General features: G+C 33.1%; 1 protein-coding gene across 15 annotated transcripts in view; it reads right to left on the minus strand.

Annotated features, from left to right (window-relative positions):
- Positions 1-21,557, minus strand: part of LOC106171188 (uncharacterized) — a 29,592-nt gene that overhangs the window by 7,435 nt on the left and 600 nt on the right. For 4 of the 15 annotated variants that reach the window (XM_087003012.1, XM_087003067.1, XM_087003035.1 and 1 more), the window contains exons 2-26: positions 20,794-20,848; positions 15,597-15,716; positions 15,020-15,169; positions 12,125-12,189; positions 11,754-11,821; positions 9,680-9,762; positions 9,233-9,315; positions 8,664-8,803; positions 8,201-8,333; positions 7,734-7,855; positions 7,497-7,620; positions 7,118-7,270; positions 6,799-6,909; positions 6,332-6,501; positions 5,871-6,030; positions 5,531-5,632; positions 5,200-5,325; positions 4,817-4,840; positions 3,350-3,474; positions 3,074-3,140; positions 2,754-2,852; positions 2,340-2,429; positions 1,503-1,523; positions 1,079-1,210; positions 270-293 (exon numbers count right to left, since the gene is read on the minus strand). In XM_087003012.1, coding sequence (XP_086859138.1) covers positions 270-293; positions 1,079-1,210; positions 1,503-1,523; positions 2,340-2,429; positions 2,754-2,852; positions 3,074-3,140; positions 3,350-3,474; positions 4,817-4,840; positions 5,200-5,325; positions 5,531-5,632; positions 5,871-6,030; positions 6,332-6,501; positions 6,799-6,909; positions 7,118-7,270; positions 7,497-7,620; positions 7,734-7,855; positions 8,201-8,333; positions 8,664-8,803; positions 9,233-9,315; positions 9,680-9,762; positions 11,754-11,821; positions 12,125-12,189; positions 15,020-15,169; positions 15,597-15,716; positions 20,794-20,848 — 2,547 coding nt within the window. Of the gene's footprint in view, positions 1-269; positions 294-1,078; positions 1,211-1,502; positions 1,524-2,339; positions 2,430-2,753; positions 2,853-3,073; positions 3,141-3,349; positions 3,475-4,816; positions 4,841-5,199; positions 5,326-5,530; positions 5,633-5,870; positions 6,031-6,331; positions 6,502-6,798; positions 6,910-7,117; positions 7,271-7,496; positions 7,621-7,733; positions 7,856-8,200; positions 8,334-8,663; positions 8,804-9,232; positions 9,316-9,679; positions 9,763-11,753; positions 11,822-12,124; positions 12,190-15,019; positions 15,170-15,596; positions 15,717-16,081; positions 16,733-20,793; positions 20,849-21,557 lie in introns of those variants that run through there. The other 11 variants (XM_087003026.1, XM_087003076.1, XM_087003084.1 and 8 more) reach the window with 9 other exon arrangements.

Below are 21,557 nucleotides of genomic sequence, written 5' to 3' on the forward strand. Positions count from 1 at the left end.
TGACAAAGCCAGAATCTTTAACAACTCTAACTGCTTTGTTAAATTGAGTAAAATGATTTCAAAATGAAGTTTTCTGGTGTCAGTTATGTGTAAAAAGCAACAATAAAAGTAAAATTATTTTGTCAAATAAACAAATGCACATCCAGGTGTTAAAACATCAAACGTGAACAAAGTCAAAAGTTATTCAAAATATCAAAGTAAACATCTTTTCAAACTAGGTTAGAGATTAATACCATACAAATTAAATCTACCTCCAACACCATACAAACCTTCTTTGCTAATTCTTTCAACAGCTAGGTAAGAAACAAAATATAGCGGATGCAAGTCAGACATAACAAATACACAGAAAGCAAATGTTATCCCATTATCTAATTTTTTTTTTCACCAAGAGGAAACCATGCAATTTATCCAAAATCCAAAACTAGCATCTCTTCATGCAGGTCTTACAATCCAAATATCTGCTACTGATTTGATTTAATACAAAAGTATGGAATACTTCCAGTTTCAAAATCAGATAAATGATGCAGAAGTTCAAACATTTTGCATAACAGCATAAAATTGTACTGACACAGACAAAAACAAGTGTTTTTACTTTATTAAAATCTACGACACAACTTTGGCAATAAGCAAGCTATAAGCTGCTGCGCTGCGACACTGCAAGGCCATATTGCTATGCTTTCGAACCATGGCTTCCTCTTTTAACTTGAAAATCCAATACACTATATCATGCATACTGTTAAACTGTCAAAAAAGATACATTTAATATGGTGCTAGTATTACTGAGTGCGAATTCTTTAAGCTATATGCAATTACATAATGTCAATTTTTTTTATTCATGCAGTTAATATGTTACAAATAAAATGATATACTTTGACAAAATTATCATGCTTAACAAAAAGACAACTAAAAATTTAGTAAATGTGCTGATGAATGCATAGAACTACACCCATTCTGGGTCAGCTCTATTTTCCAAGTGCAATATAAAATGTATTAATAAAATGTTTGGATTATAGTTATTTTGATATAAATTTCAATATTGAGGTCACATATTTTCCCATCACCCTCTAAATGCCCATACCTTCTTAGTAGCTCTCTCTTCACACCTTTCCTGTACAAAGATAGGAATACCATTGTTGGTTCTGTCATCCCGCGACTTGGTGCGCTGGGGAGGCACTGTGGTGTACTTGAGTGGGGGCTGGATCATGGCAGGCTACAGACAGAATAAAACCCTTAAGAACTGTTTTCATTTAATACTGTAAAAAAATTGTTAAAAGCCCCTAAAGGCATTATTAATGATCAGTCTGAATGTCAGATTTTTTTGTCAAAATTTGTTTATCATTAATGGGATTTTTAAAAACTGAAATCACTACTAAATCTTTGCATCTTAAGCTGAACCACTGGATGTGTAAAAAAAGTTTTTCTTTTAATGGCATAATTCTAATCCTATGGTCTGGGATGCTCATCCCTTCTGAGTGCAGCAGACTTTATATCATTTATTTTACCTGTGGTTTCTTCTTCTCTTCCTAAAAATAAACATTTCATAATTACATATGAGCAGAGAAGTACATTATTATGTCAGACATGAGCCTTCATAAAATATATGTCAATTAACAAACTAGAAATAAATTGTGGTTTTATGACATTTAATAACTATGAAATTATGTGCTTATGTGCAGGTATATAGTATTTAATTCTTAATAAAAAAATAACTTTCAATGTGTTGTTTGAAGTAATGTATATGTATGTTGTCCCCTGTACCTTCACATAAACCACTTTAGTAACATACAAACATTTAGCATAAAACAATATGCACTAAAAACCCAATTTGTCTAAATATCTAGTTGTACACCATATGAACTCCACAATAAGCAGATGTGTTTGCCACTGTAATATACACACTAAGCTTACACTGTCCAAGCTTTTATGGAACAGTGACTGTCCTGGCTTTTATGATGCATATGTACATGTCATATTTAATGCCATTATGTATTAAAACATAGCATTATGTATTCCTCAGAGCAGTGATCTTAAAGCTGCATGTGCATTTCCATTAAAATGTATTATATATTTTTATTTTATTAGATCATTAAAAAAACTATTCTACATCTTGACCCACTTGGCAGTTAATAAAACTGAAAAAAGCTAAGCCACTGTAAGTAATGAGCATGCAATGGTACATATCAAAAGTTGTGTTTCTCATTGTCTGAAATGAAATAAAATGACCCCAATTAAGTCAACAGCCAGTTTGATATACTGTCCAGTGCAAAAAAATAGCTTTAGCAAATTATCAAAAACAAAGCGGTGGTTTGTATTTTGGCTGCTTCAAACCGTTCTGGTACCTTTGGCAGCACACTTTCCCTGGGTTTGACTTTAATACCAGTACTATTACTAGTATTAGCACTAGTGGCCTCAGATATAGATGGCACTGGCTGAAATTGGGAAGCATGCATATATAGCAAACTAATGATGCTGAGAGGGTACACCATGTGGAAGACCCAATTACTGCGTTAAATCATTGAGAATGCAATCAAAGAAAAGTTATTTACTATGATAAGTTAATAATGCAACATAGAAATATGTCACCTCTTATCCATCTCGGATCAGGAAACAGACTTGTCAAACTTATCTCCTTGTTATTCAATGGGCCACATTTCCTTGCTAGATTGGTGCTATTCTTAAGTTGAAATCTAACTTTAAGAGTAATGAATATTGATTATCTTAAAAGATAACAAATAGCTGCTTCCCTTACTTACCACTGATATTGGTGTGGCCTGTATTTTTGTTTTAGTGGCAATACACTGGTGTTTGTCTCTCTCCTTCTTAGTTTTTAGTTTTTTCTTTTTCTTTGGAAGCTGTGTTGGGAAATTACACATTGGTCATTGAAATATAAAAACTGTTTAGATTGATAAGAACTAATGACAAAAAGTCTGCATATGAAAACTTTAACAATGCTTAATTGATACAGAACAATATCATCATTGTGAGCAAATGCCAAGAACTCACAGAAATTCAAGAGTGTCAATTTTCTTTCTTTTTATTTCAGTCTACTGAACAAAATCATGTCGTCACTCACCCTGTCAGCCAGGTACTGGAGATGTACAGGAAGCCCATCTGACACAGAGCTGTCTGAGCCACCATCACTGAAATAACACATACAAAGTTGTACTGGTCTACAGGAGTGAGCCTGTCACATCATCTATCACACTTGCCAAATTTAAGTGCTACACTTAGTCAATTGTTCTTATTTTCTTAATGGATTTCGATTTACAGGGACACCCATGTTCCATTAAAATAACGAATGCATCGATCATATGCCACAAATTAATCTAGACAAGTACGGATTCAGTACCTGGACTCCATTTCACTGGTGAAGTCATCCTCCAGGTTGATGACTTCTGCACCGCCATCTTTCTGCAACTTTTTCATAACCTCCTGCTTCAGACGGTCCTCCAGTTCAAGGAGAATGTTGTCACACTGAAACGATTCAATAAGATATGTATATTATTTTTTTGAAAGTATTACCTTATAGCAGAATTTTAGACATGAAAGACAGTAGCAACACTTTTATGGAGACAGCAAAATATATCTTAGGCTCTTGTAACCATGTAATACAAGTAAAGATATCCAAACGCATCACAGTGACATACCCTTGCATTATACTTACCCAATTTTCACCATTAAGGATACTGCTACTTTCATATATTTGTAATTACATCAATGATGAATCATACTTTCATATTTTGGTTATTCTATTCACATTTAAGTTTTTTAAAAAATTGATGAATTAATTTGCATTTTTAAAATCACATCGTGCTTTTCAAGTCATTAGTCAAATAATCATATATTTAGAAACTTCAAATATGAAGAGTTGCAAAGAGACCAAAATTAATATAACCTCATCTTACTAAGAAAGGAGTATCAAATGGGTATCATAGAAATTCTAAGGAAACTAAAAAAAATTAAAAGTTTTTTCCTATGAAGATAAAGATAGATGTATCTGAAATCATTTCACATCTACATTATGTCACACATAAAAATAAATATTTTCAAATGGATTCCTAATTAAGAATCATGCATTGTTAGTGCTGGTAAGGTAGGGGTATTACAATGTGGCCATACATGCACATGCACTATCTACAAATCAATAAATTCAGGCAATGCATTTTTGATAAGTACTGTCCAGATACTAAATATGCTAACATGCAAGTAAAACTAAATTAGCACAACAAAAATTGCTGAACACATCTTAAATAAAAGCATGTACAAATTATTCAAAATAAAAATAACCAGTTTTATTTCTTATTTTTCTTATTTTCCTAAAAACAATACTTGCACTTGGTAACTGGCAGGGGTGCCAAAGTTCACATTATTCATTTAAGTACAGATCTGCACACAATATTGTTCATGTCCTTAACCCCAAAACTTACCGAAATTCTACTTATAGCAATCCCCTCCCTGACTTTATCAAGCCTATCCTCATAAACTGAGACATGTTTCAAAAGATTGTCTAAATCCTATTGATAAAAAGACCCAAAAATATATTCAAGAATGGTTGTAATAAAAAAGAACCAAACAAATTGTAAATTCAGTGTGCACCAAACCAAATAAAGAGGGAAAGTTTTACCATGATGTTGTATTGGAAGCAGCATCAAGAGTTTAAAAAGAACATATACAAAATTGTTAGAGGGTTGTCACACTTCTTGATTTCTCTTCACTTTCAACTAATAAGATCAATATTACTCAAAGCAGCATAGAATGCAGAATACAATCACACTTCAGGTTAATTTGGAACAACACAGTTGTTAGAGCTATTTACCAATCCTTTTTCAATTTGATTAATCTATAAAATTAAGCACTTAACATGTTATTACTCACAATGATCACAATACATGTTAGTATTATACATAAACATTCACTACTAGCACATTTAAGCAACTGCTATGTCACAATATATGTAACTATTTACTTTGACATTTAATTCATTTCACATACAAATCTAGTTAAGCATACCACTATTATTATGGTAAAATGAAAAAATAATAAAATATTACATACAAAGACACAGCTTTCTGCCATTAGGACCTGAAATTGCCAGAATGGTCTACCACATGGCCTACATGCATTCATATAAAAAAATTACATATATGTTGAAAAGCTCTCAAATTAAATATAAACTACAGAGGTCATGTGGGCACTGACCTTGGTTTTATCTGGATCACAGTAGTCCAGCAGAGTATCACAGAAGTGGTAGCCCATGGCCTCAAAGTCAGCAGTACTAAAGTGGTACCCCTTCATCTTGCCAAGGGTAGAACCAGCAAATGTTGCCTAGAGTAGAGTATGTATAACATTTTTTTCTTACATTTGTTTGTTTTCTGTACATGTCAATACATATACCTACTTACATGTGAACTTTACTAAGCTTCACACCCCTTTAAATGGTAACAACATAATTTAAGATAATGGCCATGCCTTAATTCTCTTTAATTCATAATCAGATCAATATGCATAATCACTATAAGAGTAAACCAACCTCCATAGTGTAGCTGTTCATTATCCCCATGTTCCAGATCACTATGCGTCCTGTGCCCTCTTTGCTCTTTTGAACTTTGAACTTGCAGTACTCATAAGAAAACTAGAAACAAAAACCATGAAATATTAAGACAGCAAGAGAAAATGGTAATTTACAGAAAAAAACAACTAATTCCTTGGTAACAGTAATGAAATACATGAAAAAAAAAATATTCATCTTACATTGTGTGATTGTGCAGTTTGCAGTCTTTTTATTAAATGGTATACTTTCCTTACAGGTAAGGTATCAAATATGCAACATTATAATAACAATGTTTGTGGAAACAATGCAAACAACTCACTTTGTCTGAGGCATTCTTGCTGAGCATTACTGGGAAGACCCTCTCTCTAAATCTCTTGTCTGGATTGTACTTGTTTTCACAGCCGTAGATGAACACATTCATCTTCCTGCTGTGTCCATGGAGATCACAGTATGTGACAATCTCATGCTCATCTTTCAATCTAGAAAATAAGTTGAACACAAGTTGTTTTTATTTTCTAATGATCATGAAAACCCTTCATATGAACCACCTCTTGGCAATATGTATAAATTCACATACAGACTGTAAAGTCAATTTTATTTCTATTAAAATGTTAGTCAGTTTCATTTAATTTTTTTTTCTTATAATGATTATCATTTAAATCATTTTCTGAGTGTGAAAAAAATTTAATTTCAATATTTTCTCACAAAGAAAATTTCACTCACAAGTATGGTAAATCAACATTTCAAAAAGTTGTTTAATTTTTTTATTATTTAACTTACTTTCTAATCATGGCCTTTGTGTGCCATATGGAGGGAAAAGAATCTTTTAGGATAGTTTTGTAATTTCTGTTGAGGTCTCGCCCAGAGAGGGAACAGCGATAGTTCCCCACTATCACTCCATCTGGGTTCAACATTGGCACAACTTTGAAGATGAATGTGTCACGTAAGAGCTGGAAGAAAAATTACACTTTTTGGGATAAAGTTGCATATAAAAAAGAAACAAAATATAAAAGAATGAATTGGGCTCATTTGACTGAAAGTTCCTAGAGAAAACAAGTGGTTCAAATTTTTTAAAGTCAAATATCCATATGTTCAAAGTGACAGCTTATAAAACTCATCAAATAATCTTAATGTTTAAAAAATGTATTGAGATACTTGCAGTGATGATACTTTCCACAAAGATGTGATTGCCAGAGAATGACTACAGGTTTAATTCAAATATAAGAATTAATATACTCTTCTCTAACCTTGGCATCAGGTGAAGTCCCAGTAAGGAAGTCCAGGAAGCCTTTCATCATCCAGCTAGCATTAGTTTCTCCAGGGTGGACCCTGCTAGTTAGCACCACTGCCTTCTTCAGCTACAGATAACCAACATAATAATAATATCAATTATCAAATAATGTCAGTATATATCATCTCCAATATTTTACAACAAGCACTAAAAGTCCATAGAGTATAACTGTATATAACTGACAATAGAAAAGTTTGACATATAAGGCAGAATTCAACATTAAACTGAATATTTCAAGATAATCTGGAGAAGATGTCTGGGATTTCTTAACTCACCTTTCTTGCTTTACTATCATGTCCCTGGGTGGCTGACACAGGAGAAGTTATGGTGAGAACATAGACTAGATTTCCTGCCAAAGTACGACACAGCACCCTTTGTTTGCAGATCCGTGACTTGATTGGATCATTTGCAATGTTCATAAGATATTCCTGCAATACAATTTATATAGGACAATAGCTTTAGTTTTGGTTTTCAAATAAACACAAAATCATTACATTATATCTAGGACTAAAACTACTCATTTTAGATATGAAAAAAACTCTTAGCCACCAATAGCATTATTTCACAAATTTTGGCAAAAGAAAAAATATCCCTAAGCAAACTTGAAAGATGTACAACTCCAATTCAATGCACCCTTCACTAGGTCACACCCACCTGTAAGTCTGAGTATGTATATGGATAGCAGTGAGCAAAGTAGCAAGTGTCATCCTTGTACTGAGCCTGCCATGTCCAGGTTAGACTGTAGTAATTCCTCTCACCTCCTTTGCCAAAATTATACCTATATAAACAAATTGCAACTTCAGAATTAATTCAGGACATTCCTAAAACTAATCAAAATATCAAAAGTCACCAAACAAATAAATTCATTTAACTGATTGAACAAGCACTTACTTTAGATTATTCCTGTAGTATTTGATTTCTGAGCCTGCCCTAACCCAGCCAATTTTGTTGTTGGCAGCATTCTTATCACTGTACATGCAGGGTTTCATGCCATTGTTGTACAGGCTGTCAGGCTGAAAGCAGACACAAAAATCTCACTGGAAACTTCTCAGCTACTGAAGAAATATTTTCAGATAATAACATGACATATTCAGTGTGATAAAACAAAACATACACAGTTTTGTTTCATTCCCTTAAGTTTGCTTTGAGAATAATTAATTAAGCCACCAAAGAAAAGTTGTTATTGGAACTGTTTTAGGAGGCAGTGTCATGGAAATGTAGACTGTTGATGACGTTAATGCCAGCAAGCCTGACAGAACTTGATAATGGTAAAAATCTAAATAAAAGAATGGGTAATGCCACACTTGCTATCACTTCGTAGATGTTTTATGATATGATTCAAATTACAGTGTTCTGACCTTCATGAAGTTGACAATGGTGAACCGGTATTTGACATTTGGTCTGGTGTTGGAGAGACGGAAGTAAAACCACTGTGTGTGCTTGTTAGTGTACAAGTCATTCCTCAACCACAGTTCATACTCATAGTCTCCACTGGAAAATAAAACAACAGAATAATAAAATTACACAGAGAAATATGACACAGGTTTTTTAAATTCCACAATTCATCATTACACCTGCACCGTTTAGTGCCTAAAGTGAAAGTTTTGCCAAAATGGATTTATCACGTGTTGAACAAAAAAGTTAAAAGGTTCTTTACATATGAACAGACAATTAAATGATCACTGCTATTCATTCCATAATATTATTCAAACATGCTAGAGCTGGCAGACAATTATTGATTACGTGCTATGGTTGCCACTAGAGGAAGGACAATATAATTTGAAACGTGATAACATTAACAATTCCTAAAAACAAACTTACACTTTGTACACCTTGAAAAGGTTTCCACTTTCAAACCTGGACTCAAAGACTAGGGTGGTGTCATCTGGAGACTGAGGCTTGTGAGCATAGGCTGTACTGGAAAGAGGATTTCTCAACCCACCAACTCGAGACTTCATGAACTAAAATGAAACCAAGAAATATTCTGTGTATGAAATCTACTACAACTATTTGTAACTGTGAGTTTACTGGTGCTAATGTATGTAGACACATCATCAGCATGGACAGACACACCTGTCAGAATCAATATACCACTTCTTCATGTACATTTATGAATAATAGCATACATGTACAGCTGCATAAAACAAATATCATTTTGTCTCATTTAATATTAATTTATTATGACAATATGAAACTTTTGAACTTACTTTTTGCATATTTTCATTACTTCTTGCAATGTTGCAGCAATAAACTTTTATTAACTTATTATCTAAAATGCATGTTATATACTTTTAAATGTTACAGTATAAAATATCATCCCTGCTCAAACATGCAGATAATTCTTGTTGCCACTACTAAGAAACATGTATTAAGTACAATATAAGACTTACAAATGGTCCTGGTTGTGGATCATAGTAATAAACACAGAGGCCTTCATCCTCTCCCTTAGCAAGAGGCCTTAGTTCTGAGCCAGCTGAAAAAATAGGCAATCTGAATTATCATGTAATTCTTAAAATAATTTTCAATATTAGTCAAATCCTTCAAATTTATACAATTAAAAAACATTAAAAGCTAATCATTAATATGATCTGAAAACTGAAGTTTGACAGCAGTGCTACATTTACATGAAAAATTCTGTGTAGTAAGTATGCCTTCTATACTTACTTACATGTATGTATATCATAAAGACAACTAAAAATACAATAAAAGCGCTAAATTGGAACCAAGCCACTTAACTACAGATTATACAAATATGAACCAGTTGGATCCTGGTAACTACAATACACATCTTTTAAATGATCTGATGCAATTTTATTTTCATTTGTGCAAACACTTACTTGGACGGTAGAATTCTTCAGGTTCAGGTGGCACATAACTGATGTGTTTTATCAGTTCATCCAGCACTTCAATTTCTGATGGCCTGCGAATAAAACCAAAAGTGAAGTAAAATCTGCCATTCATTTTATGAATAAAGATTAAGAACCAATTTGAAAGTCAACAGACAATCAAATTTTAACTTAGAATTATGCACTGTTCAGCATTGCCACAGTCAAGCTTGTTTGAACTTCTCCATTACATATTGTCCCCCTTCAAATCTGCAACACTGTCGAGAACAGACAGGTGAAAATGACTCCAAGTGACAACTGCAAGTTAAATTGTTCTCTGCCCTTGACAATCATCTATTCATCTGTTTGTTATTAACAACAAAACTCCTGTTGTCACTGCTCAGTAAACATTTCATCCTCAATTACCTCCACCTTAACACATACGACATTGTGTTGGTTTTCTTCATTGTTTTTCTGATCAATTTTACAACATTGCCATTGCCCATCAGAAAGGATTGAGATGGCTTGTTGAAGTCTTAAATTGTCTTCTAGAATCTTTATAACATACATAGATCTACAGTGTACATGTACTTCAATCTTGTATTGCTAAACTAAAGTATAATCAATAAAATTAAAATAGTATGCTCTCCTATTGTATCCAGATTAAAAGAATTGCACCAATATGATCCAACTCATCAATATATTCTTGTTTAAAACAGAATTTGGTCATTATAACATGAAAATCTTTTGAATAAGGACCCAGCACTGTTACTATGCCTCCAATTATTTTCGTAATTTTCACAGCACTAATGATAGAATACGTGCTATCTATCAATTAAATACAATGCACGACAATTACTTCATTTCCGTAGTATTGAGATGTTGGGGCTGTATATTAATGAATCCTTGCAGAGTATGACAGCTATTCTGAATAGACAATCCATAAAAATCTAACAAGTCCATTATAGACACCTGTGCTGGGCTTTCATGTGCATGGGTATTGATTTTCTAGGAGACATCAGTGAGGTGAAAAGACTGTGATAAATTGAACAAACCTAGTGGAAAGGGAAATTATATGTAACTGGGTGTTTTTACCATTGTATAAACATGTGCTTATAATAGCCATATGGTACAAAACTGCAAAACCATCCATCATTAAATTAATCCCTTTGTAAAAAAATCGTCAATGACCTGAAACCTCTATATAATAACGCTTTTCACAGTCAATTGCCTAGATTTCTCATCCTTCACTAATAATATAATTGAAGGACTGAACTTTTTAAAGCCAAATTTTGATAAAGTACATCATCAAAATCATCTTACCCTCAGACAAGATATTTGCCTACACTGTGTCTGATACTCTATACATGTAGGGAAGCACACCTGACACTGAAGATAAAGTTTGAGCTGATGAAACTGATAAAGGAAGTTAGTATTGTCTGATTTCTATTCACTGTCATATTTCAATTCATTTCCATTACATGTGCTGCTATACCTGAGCCCTGTGGCATTAAGATGGTGGCTAACCACCCCCCTACAGTTAATTGGACTGGTAAGTCTCTGGGGGATTGAAACAAAACATGCATTCAATATACATGTATGTGTTGAAATATTCATGTGGAAAAAAACTGACATGCATGCATACTTGACTTATGATACCTGTCATATGTATCATTTATCACCTGCACTGTTGCAAATACCAAGAGCTATTTGCAAAAGTTTTTTTTATAAAAAAATGCATTGGACGGTGGACCACATTTTGAACTTTTTCCAAGCCATTAAGTATAAATAAATAAACAAAAATATCAATAAATGAATTACGCGACTAAACCCACAGTCAAAATTTATATGTGAACAACATGTCACTTAGCTGGGGTTTCAAAGGTACCTAAAAAACTGTCACCTTGATATTCAAGTTATCATCTCTGTGTATATTTATATATAAAAATGCAGCATAGATCTATTTTGAAATAGAAGATGGCAATATATCCAATAGGTTTTAGCACAAATAACAAAACATTTCTCAAGGGAGGGAGGTTGGAGGACTGTTTCCTCTCATTATCTAGGCACTTAGAACACAACTCACCATCTTGCAGCCTGTTGTGGTCCAAACTCCATTGCATACAGCTGCCTGGGCTCCCGTAACCTGGGCACCTGGAACAGTTGATACAAATGTAAGATCCAATAATTCATCTTTTAATCAAGCGGCCAACATTCTTAAATAACAGCTGTCAAAGACACACTTTCCTTTTTTTTTGCCTCAGAGATATACCATTATATACAATAGGACTTCCATCATTTCTATACTAATACAGTACATTGTATATTCAACTTCAACTTTCTTTGTAAATTTATTTTAATGTTTTACTTTCTTTTATTTCTTTTTTTCCCTTGTACATTTTTTAGCAATGTTTCTTGAATAATCAGGAAAGTAACTGAAAAGTTCAAGATCCCTACCATTTTCCCGGCCTGGTAACTGTATACCAACTGAGTTGTTCTTGTGAAATCATCCCGAAACAGGTCTAAAAAATGTTTTAAAATCTAAATTAAAATCAATATCAACATTCTGCCTAATATGTATAATTGATGTGTTTTTCAAGAATAGCAGATATTCTCAAAAAAAGAGCCTATCTTTTAATTTAAAAATTATAAAGAAAGGCGGTAAAATATTGAAGCAAGTAGGCAGCTGAATTGAAATAAAGCTAGAGCTGAAGCATAAAATTCTACCCAAAGCTTTCCAATTATCTGTGTCACAATACATATTTTGATCAAACAAAAAATCACAAGCATATAAAAAAAAGCCATAGCAATACCATGATAACAAGCATCTGACCAAAATAATAATAATAATAATAATAATAATATGAAATATAGTCACCAGGTACTTTTTGCTTACTAGTAACCATAATCTTTTTTCATTTTAAAACAAAGGTGTTGCCTTTATAATAGTCATTATCAACATGTGTACAACACTGATGTTTAAATAGCAGTTTAAAAAGTATAAATCTGAGCTCATGCATGCTGGTTTTTTATGGCGAAATGTTGATGAACTTCAGCTAAACTGGTGAAATAAAATTTCAAAAACAATTGAGAAGATGCATTTGGATGTTTTGAATGAATAAAGAAAGCAAAGCCAACTCTTGGCATACAGTGAAAGTATTGAGGGCACAATCAAAAGTTGTTAAACAGAATAATTCTGAGTAATTATTGAGCCCCTGTATCTTTTAACTAGATTTTCACAATACATCAACTTCACAAAAGCATTTGGAAACATTTCACACTTTTAATGCATAAGTGAAAAATATACAGTGTTTAAAATTCAACTTCTGCCACCATATTATAACCCCTGTCAATGCCATTACACCTTATTACTACCATCTTTCTGAAGTGTTAGCCCTTGATTTTATCAGTTTCTTGTGAACTAGCAAATACTATGTATACATGACTAGAATAACTGCACAACCTGATATCTATGAGAATCAAGCTTAGAGTCACTCCACAAAATATGTTTTTGTTTGTGCATAATTTAAAATTCTAAATGCGCATATCTATTATAAGCTTTACAAAAAAGGTCCCCTTCACAAGTCTGAAAAGTTACCACAACAATCGGGTTTTCTCAATTATATTATTATTGCAGACTTCATCAGAATGAAACTACCGGTCAGAGAGAATCAACCATTATAACTGATTCCTTTCAGCAGCAAATTTGGAAATCTTAAGCCTGGATAAACATCAGAGAGCTTTCTGTGCGACAGTTAATGCAAATATTAGTTTGCTATTCAGCTAACATGATCACAGTGGACCTGTGCTAAGCCAGTGAGCAAACAGTTGAAGTCAGGGTTACCCTTTGGGCATAACAAGCCACTAGTAACACTTGCTGCTCACCTCATAATGTTTCATAGAAGAGTTCTGGCAATAATAATACATCGACTTTTCAATCTACATGACATACAGAAGAAACATAACTATTTTCTTTTAAAGTAATCCATAATCAATGCATAATCAATCAAGGTAAAAATCTGCCCACCCCCCTTCCCCACCAACATGCACATAAATTTTATGTACATGTACATAGATCAAATTCATACAATATGAATGACCTCTAACCCAGGAAGGTAAGTGGTCTATCTTTTTTTTTATCAGAGGCTATACACTTTCCTACCTTACAATCAATCTTTCTAATGAGTCTTTGAGATAAGGAGAGTGTATTAAAAGTTCAAATATTTACTTTAAAATATTTTGTAATGGTTTATGCACCTGCCCTGTATATATGTACAGATAAGGTAATACCTGTATTACATAGTGTGTCCTCATCTTCATCCTCATCATAACCATCGTCATTATCTTCACAATTACAATCAACATTATATATCAAAGGAAACCCAACAAATTCTCTGTACACATCCATTACAAGAACGGCATGTATCTCTCTTTCTTTAGACAGGTGATCTAATGGAAACAATACATTGTTTCCTTCCAGGATTTCCTTGATATTGAGTTGGTGTTGGAAGGGGGAGAGGGTAGATGAGAAACATTCAAACTAACAAACGATCAAAGTACATTCTATTTGAGTGGCCATTTTTACATGTATCCTTGCCCGGAGGCCTGTTTGCTTAGCATTCCCTTTCAAACTATTGTCCTTTCTTCTTATGTTTTATTACAAAACAGTCAATGTGATCTGTCAGTAGATACTAGATTTCCCATTGCCATCCCCTCCACTGGATAATAATATCATGCAATTGATTTTGGTTAAACCCTGGGTGAATCTTACACAGAAACCACATGCTAAAGCCAGTGGATTAACCATGCACTTGCTGTACACTAAGATTTGACAGGGGAACTTGAAATCCCTCAGAAATCAATGTAAGCACTAGACTAACCCTCATTGATCTTCTTATATATTGTTACAACACTGAAATCCCCTAAACCAACCTGTCCTTTACTGGAACTATCAGTAATTCATTGTTAATTCTTAGAATAAGTTACAGACAGTACACTATTCAGAACCCTTCTTTATAAAATTCCACATCCATCAAACACACAATTCCCATGACTGAAATAATTTTCTCCTACGCCTCACTCTTATAATTATAGGACATGTTGAAAATCAATAAGATTAGATCTAAGGAAAATAGTGTACAGTTAAAATTCAACCTATTTGATATTCAATTTACTGCCAATGAATGCACTTTCATGCAGTCTAAAAGGCAAAGCAATAATGTTTGTCAGACAAGACAAGGAGCACAAACCTCCCTATTTAGATACTATATAATGGCATACTACCACGTATAGCTAGCCAGAGCACCCAAGCACAGCTCCCAGGATTCTAAGCTGCAGCTCACAGCCACTTACTATTACAATCACTGCTGTTGGCAGATTTTTCTTGAACACTGTTACTGTCGTCATCATTATCATCATCAGTTCCCTGCTCACTGGTACTGAGATAGAGTTCTGAGACAGAACTTCTGCCACTTTGTACTATCTTTTCCCTATTTATGCCACCTTTTTGGTAGTGAAAGAACATTTTGCAAGGTTTCAAGCATGAAACTACAGGTTTTACACAAATTCACATGTATTACTGGGTCAAATGTATCTAAAATATTAGGCAAGGCAAAACTTTTGCCACCAGGAGCTGCCTGTATGCTGTAAAGCTTTGGGTCAAAACACAAAAAAGGACTTTTTTGCAAAGCCTTCTATTTCCATCTGCTTTCACCAAACTAACAGGTATGTATTAACCCTCTTTTAATTTAACTTATTACTTAAATGGACAATTTAAATATGCAATAATTCAAACATAAAACTTAAGCATTGGTAACATCACTTAATAAAGAAAAAATTCTCTTCTTTGAAAATAAAAATAATTAGTAAGAGAGCAAGAAATCTGTTAGTGTTAAAAATACTATAATACAGAATGAATACATGTACTTACTGTCTTTATTTTCAGCCTCATCTTCAGAATCACTGGAATCACTGCTGCTGACATCGTAGCTATAGGTCTTATCCCACTCACGGAATGTTAGAAGGTTAGAGGAATAGCGCTCATTTCGACCTGCAAGAAAAAAGGTATAAGTGTGGTCAAATGATTATTAAATTTTAACTATTGTGCCTTAAATTTAATCTTAAATCAATTCAGAAATAACAAAACTGTTGAGTGATAAACCAAAAGTAAATATGATAATACTTGTAAATTGTAAATTTCTCAGTCTAACTAAGCACATCTTGGTTGGTCAAATTATGGAATTATTAGTCAAACAATTAATCTGTAATTACCTATGAAGCACTACATTCTAAAATAGAAAATACAAGATTTGCCTTGTCTGAAATACCCTTTTAAGTGCATATTTACAATGAAGTTACCCCATCTCGATTCTGCCAAAACAAAAATTGTTTCAGTGTTTTCACTAAAAAACTCACCCTTTTTGAAACTCAACTCTATCTCATGAAACCACATTTTAGCATTCTCAAATGGTTCAGTCCATGTGTTATATGAACATCCAACCTCAGATCCTCAAACCGTATTCACCGGCCATGGGTCCGAGCCCTAGCTGTCTAACAAATCTAATGCTGCACTTGAACTGAGTCAATCGAACAACAAAATAAACACAGCCTATTCAGTAACTTGAGAGGCAGTCTTGCACCAATACTGAAGCAGTTTATGCTCAATCAAGATTCAAAGCAAAATTATTGCCAAATCAAATGACACTAACAGAAATTCTTCCCTCACTGCATGAGTTATATCACCCAAGTGGCACACTGATATAAAAGAGAAGAACATAGCGACAGAGGTAATAAGTAGTAAAATTGCTTTTCTAGGCACAGCAGTGAAAGGCTAACACTTCACCTGACTTTAATGTATGCAACGTCGGACTGAAGGATTTAATGGCCAACAAAAATAATCGAAGCATTGAAAACAACCTGAATAACTAAATGCCATTTTATTTGCTCAGAACTGTTAAGCCTAGTCTCCTGAGTAAATAGTGCACTTAATAAATGAATGTCTTTAAGAATAACGTATTCAACATTTGAAAAAAGAGAAAATGACATATAGCTACCTGAAAAACATCGTGTCAAATGGAATTGATCATCACATAACAGAGCAGTTTCCTTTATTCTTATTTTAGTCACTTCACATTTGAAATCTAAGCTAACCCCGCTGTCAAGTTTCAGTAAGAAAAAAGACATTGTTAAGAAAAACATATAAAAATAAAAAAAATGGTCTTTTCAATAACAAGGATTACAGACATCAAATTAACAAGTGCTATACCTTTTTAAGATTGACATATTATGAATTTACATCAACACATAAACCAAATTATTATTAATTACATTTAGTAATGATAATGGTATGAATGTATTTTAATTATGTCCTCTCATACAGCTAGATAATTTGGGTAATTAATGAAATCGTAAACACCAGCCATATATATTTAACTCCATTCTTCAACTTGTACATATAATTGATCAATTCTACTGTCCAAACTTGAATTTATGCTGAAAAGCTGAAAGTGCCAAAGGCAGATTTTTCTATTCTATGAAGAGTTTACCATTTATGCTGTGTAAACTGGCTTTTGAATTATAAGTTACATGCTTTGCTGTAGTTGAGTAAATCCTACTGGGCAGTCTTATGATTGTGTTGAAGCACACCTAACACACTGGACTTGCCCCAATGCAAATTCTCATTCTCAACGCGCATTCTCAACGAATTAAGCCAGGCTTTACAAAGCCGGTGACCTAAAAATGGCCGACGTACATGAAAGAAAAACCGCCTAATCTTTTAATAGTCTCTCCGTCTCCCCACACGTCGTCCCTGCGGGGTACAGTAATTAAATCGCATCTCCGTTCGCCATGCGGAAGCTACCTGAGAAATATTAAGTGCGCATGCTCTTCTGTTCTATTATCTTTGAAAACAGAGACGAAAAAGGAATAATTTGGCCCGTAGAGCAGCAATGAATCGACTATCTACGGAGATAATATCACCAGAGATATTCACGGAAATATTAATGTTCGGAGCCGAGATTTAATTACTGTACCCTGCAGGGACGACGTGTGGGGAGGCGTGTGAGAGGCGGAGAGACTATTAAAAGATTAGGCGGTTTTTCTTTCATGTACGTCCGACATTTTTAGGTCACCGGCTTTGTAAAGCCTGGCTTAATTCGTTGAGAATGCGCTCTTACTAACAAGGTTCTAAATGTAAAAATATTAAAATTCAACACTAGTAAATGCAGTTTTTATGTTCAATTTGATGCAAAAAAAAATGTGTGTCCTTTGATGCAAAAAAATATGTATCAATCAAACATATATATGTTTTTGAAGTTTAAGGCTATCCAAAACAAAATTCATATCTGCTGTAAAAATGACTGCCAAAAAATAATAAGAGTAGGTTTTGGAGGTGCCAGAAAATAGTCTTAGAGATAAAATAATGGCAATAAGCAGCAACTGAAGGCTGATAAGTCTAATGTTATTACATCCTTCTAGACCAAATGAATACTTAAATCCTCAGGATCAGGTAAGGTTCCTAGATGAGAGATAAGTCACCTAAAAACATCATATATCATCAAACTAATCCCATACTCGTACATATTGATTATTTTTGTCTCCCTGAAGATCTAAGTCACTAGTTATGCAACCCTGAAAGTTCATTTACAGTAGGTACCAGTCAGTTAATCTATCAATTTGTAAGGTACATTTCACCACAATTTTAAAATGATTGTGCCCAAAAGTTACATATTAATAAACAGAGCTTATGACACTGTGCCTATGATTTCAGACAAAACTTAAAAGAATTCACTTTAATGATTCTGTTTGGTTTCTACATAAATGACTGTGCTAATATGTAGGAGGGTTTTTATCCTACTTTTGATTATGTACACAAAGCTACATTTGAAAAAAAAATCCAATATCTTTAAAATGCATAGGTTTATCCCTAATATTTTCCTAACACTGAACTCAATTAAGTTATCAGTGTATGGTTTATGATGCATAAAATTTCCTTATTTCAACTTCATAGTCTGTCTAAATACAAATGCATTCAGCTAGTACATGCAAACAAACCTTGAGAACCTTGTATTGTAATATATCATAGCACAGCTATCCAAATACAATTACAGAAATGTATTAGTTGAATATAACATGCATATGATTATGCATTCATTTTTCTTTTATAAACTAGTTCGTCTATTCTTTCATTCAATATAATGCAGCTTAGGTGTTTAAAGTGTCAGGTTATCAGAGTTCTATTCAGGGCAGTTTTATTCCCACCTACCAAAACATCTCCACACAAAGATATCATAATCAAGTGGCTTATTATTGATCTAAGATTTTACTAGACACATACAGTGTAACTGGTGCTGCCACTCGATGAATAGTTCTGTGCATGTTCAATATTTGAATGTACAGAATGTTGGAAACACTGGAAAAAGTTGAACCTACATGTACTACCAAGGAATGGTGCAAAAAAAAGTTGAAAAGTAAAATTAACTAAATTATGGCAAATTCCACCATTGCCTACGTTAAAAATTAGGGTTGATTTTCTTAGCAAGATTAATTTAAATTGTAATGTAATATCCTAGCTGCAGTTCTATGCATCCTTTCTAGAGACTGGTCTAGGCTCTTGCAGTCATAAACTGTAAGCCAGCAACTTAATGCAAAGTTTGCAAGAAATAAATTTTCCAGTACTTGTGATTGTTAGCACTACATTCTTGGGTGGGACTGTTAAGAATTAATCAAATGTTATTATATACCATGTAAACAAGATATAATTCTATGGTTGAGTAGTGCACTAAATATGTTATGATCTAGTTATGAATTAAAGGAGAAAAATCAATGAAACAGTACTAGGTACATTAGCTCAATAATGCCTCCTACTTAAATGTACCACAGTTAAAGTGACAGCTTTAGTTTTATCTTTTACCCCATTTTATATCAACATATTAGATGATACCAAAGCATCAAGTAGGTTGCTAAAAGCTTTATGTTATCTTGAATTGGCATTATTTAACAATTTATACATTCGCAACAATTCATTTAATCAATATTGTGTCTCTGCATGTCATCTGCATTTCAGTATTTGTCCTTGGGCCATTATGTGAACAATACCAGATTCTGAAAAATACCAGGGTCTCCGTCTGATCTATATACCCACCAGAAGTTATGTGGATTTTTAATGTTCTGAAAGTTACACTCCTGACCTTAGCAAATATGTGCCTCAATGCCCAATCAATATATATTTCCTTCCTGCCATAGTAAAAACCAATATGCCTAATAAGTCTATATTTTACCTAAGGCACCTAGCTACCAATAACAGGCCAGGATTTGATATATATATATATATATATATATATATATATATATATATATATATATATATATATATATATATACTGTACCTACTCGAGATTATTTGCCCTCCATAAATTGGATATTTTTACTAAATAAAATCATACTTTTTACCTGTATACTTCACATCAACATATTTCCAGAAGTTCATGCATCACATGAAAATGACAGTCCACATACACCAATACCCCAATAAGAACAAATTAACATCAGACAGGGTGTGGTAAGGCAAATCAGTTGTCACAATTCATGCTCAGTTTACATGGGGTGGGGTTCAACTTGAAATGGGCCAAGGTTATGCATGCTAGAGATCTTTGACAACATCAATTTTATTTTATAGCTTAGTTGTGCTGTCATCTTGTATGAAGTCTATTGATAATAACAATATAATGTTTTGGCTATCTCAATAAAAGTGCTCTTTTATCCCAATTCTCATAATGTAGGCTCTATTTATTTTTTAAAAGATGTTTACTTCAAAATAATTTAATCTTGATGCCTGACCTCAGTAATTTTGATCAATGACTTTCTTATAGGTAGCCTGGGCATCAGTATGTATGTGTTGTGAAAATACTTAGTATTATCCCCATAAAACCAAATGGAAAAATTCTCTTCTTCCCATTCCAATGAAAAGATACACACATCCATTTTAACAAGTATGGTATGTGACTGACAAACGTACATCCCACAGGTCTTCATATTTCCATCTCCTTTTGATCATATACTAGGATTTTCTCTTGCAAACAGTATAATGTAATCATTAACAAAAAAAGAATGGCACACTTTATTTATACCTGTGTAATATCCATAGTGTTCCAAATGTTTTCTCATGAAACTGTCATATGGATTCTGAAATAAATAAAAAATAAATAAAAAAATAAAAAAGAGGTTTGATTTAGACACATTCAATTCAGTAAAATACTATCATAATATTAACAAAACATGCAGGGTACAACTTCTGACCATTGCAGCTAAAGAACTGCATGCTATGTTTATAAATATTACCATTTCTAATTAAGAAACAAGTAGATGTTTTAATGAACAAATACTTACCTTGTAAATAATTATATTATGCTAAACATGCATTTAAAGGTAAAGTGAACATGTAGGGAATGCAACAACTAAGTGAAGAAAAATGTCTTAAATTGCTGTGTATTTACAGGGTATTGCTGAATTCAGAACTTAATTGAATGATGATCAGCTGGTACTATATATTTACTGATATCCCCAAGCAACATCATAGGTTTTTTTTTAATTATAGTCCCATATATACAGTCAGTCAATTAAATGCAACATTTTGATTTTCTAAATATATATTAATATTCCACTTTAATGTTGTAGGAGTTGTGACAGAAATACTGCAGTATTTTCCACTACAGTTATCTGATAAATCCAAAACAAGAAACAATGTTTTTGGGTGGCATTGCTTGTATGGTATACAAAATGGCAATTTGAGCCACAGATTTATCAGTGGTAATAACAAGTGTCAACAATTAGCCACCAAAATATATTTACCAATGATAAAGCACACCAGCACTTGAACCTCTTGAGTTAAAAG

This window comes from Lingula anatina, chromosome 1, assembly GCF_051362555.1.
Source record: "Lingula anatina isolate TDL-2025a chromosome 1, LinAna3.0, whole genome shotgun sequence".
Lineage (NCBI taxonomy): Eukaryota > Metazoa > Brachiopoda > Lingulata > Lingulida > Lingulidae > Lingula > Lingula anatina.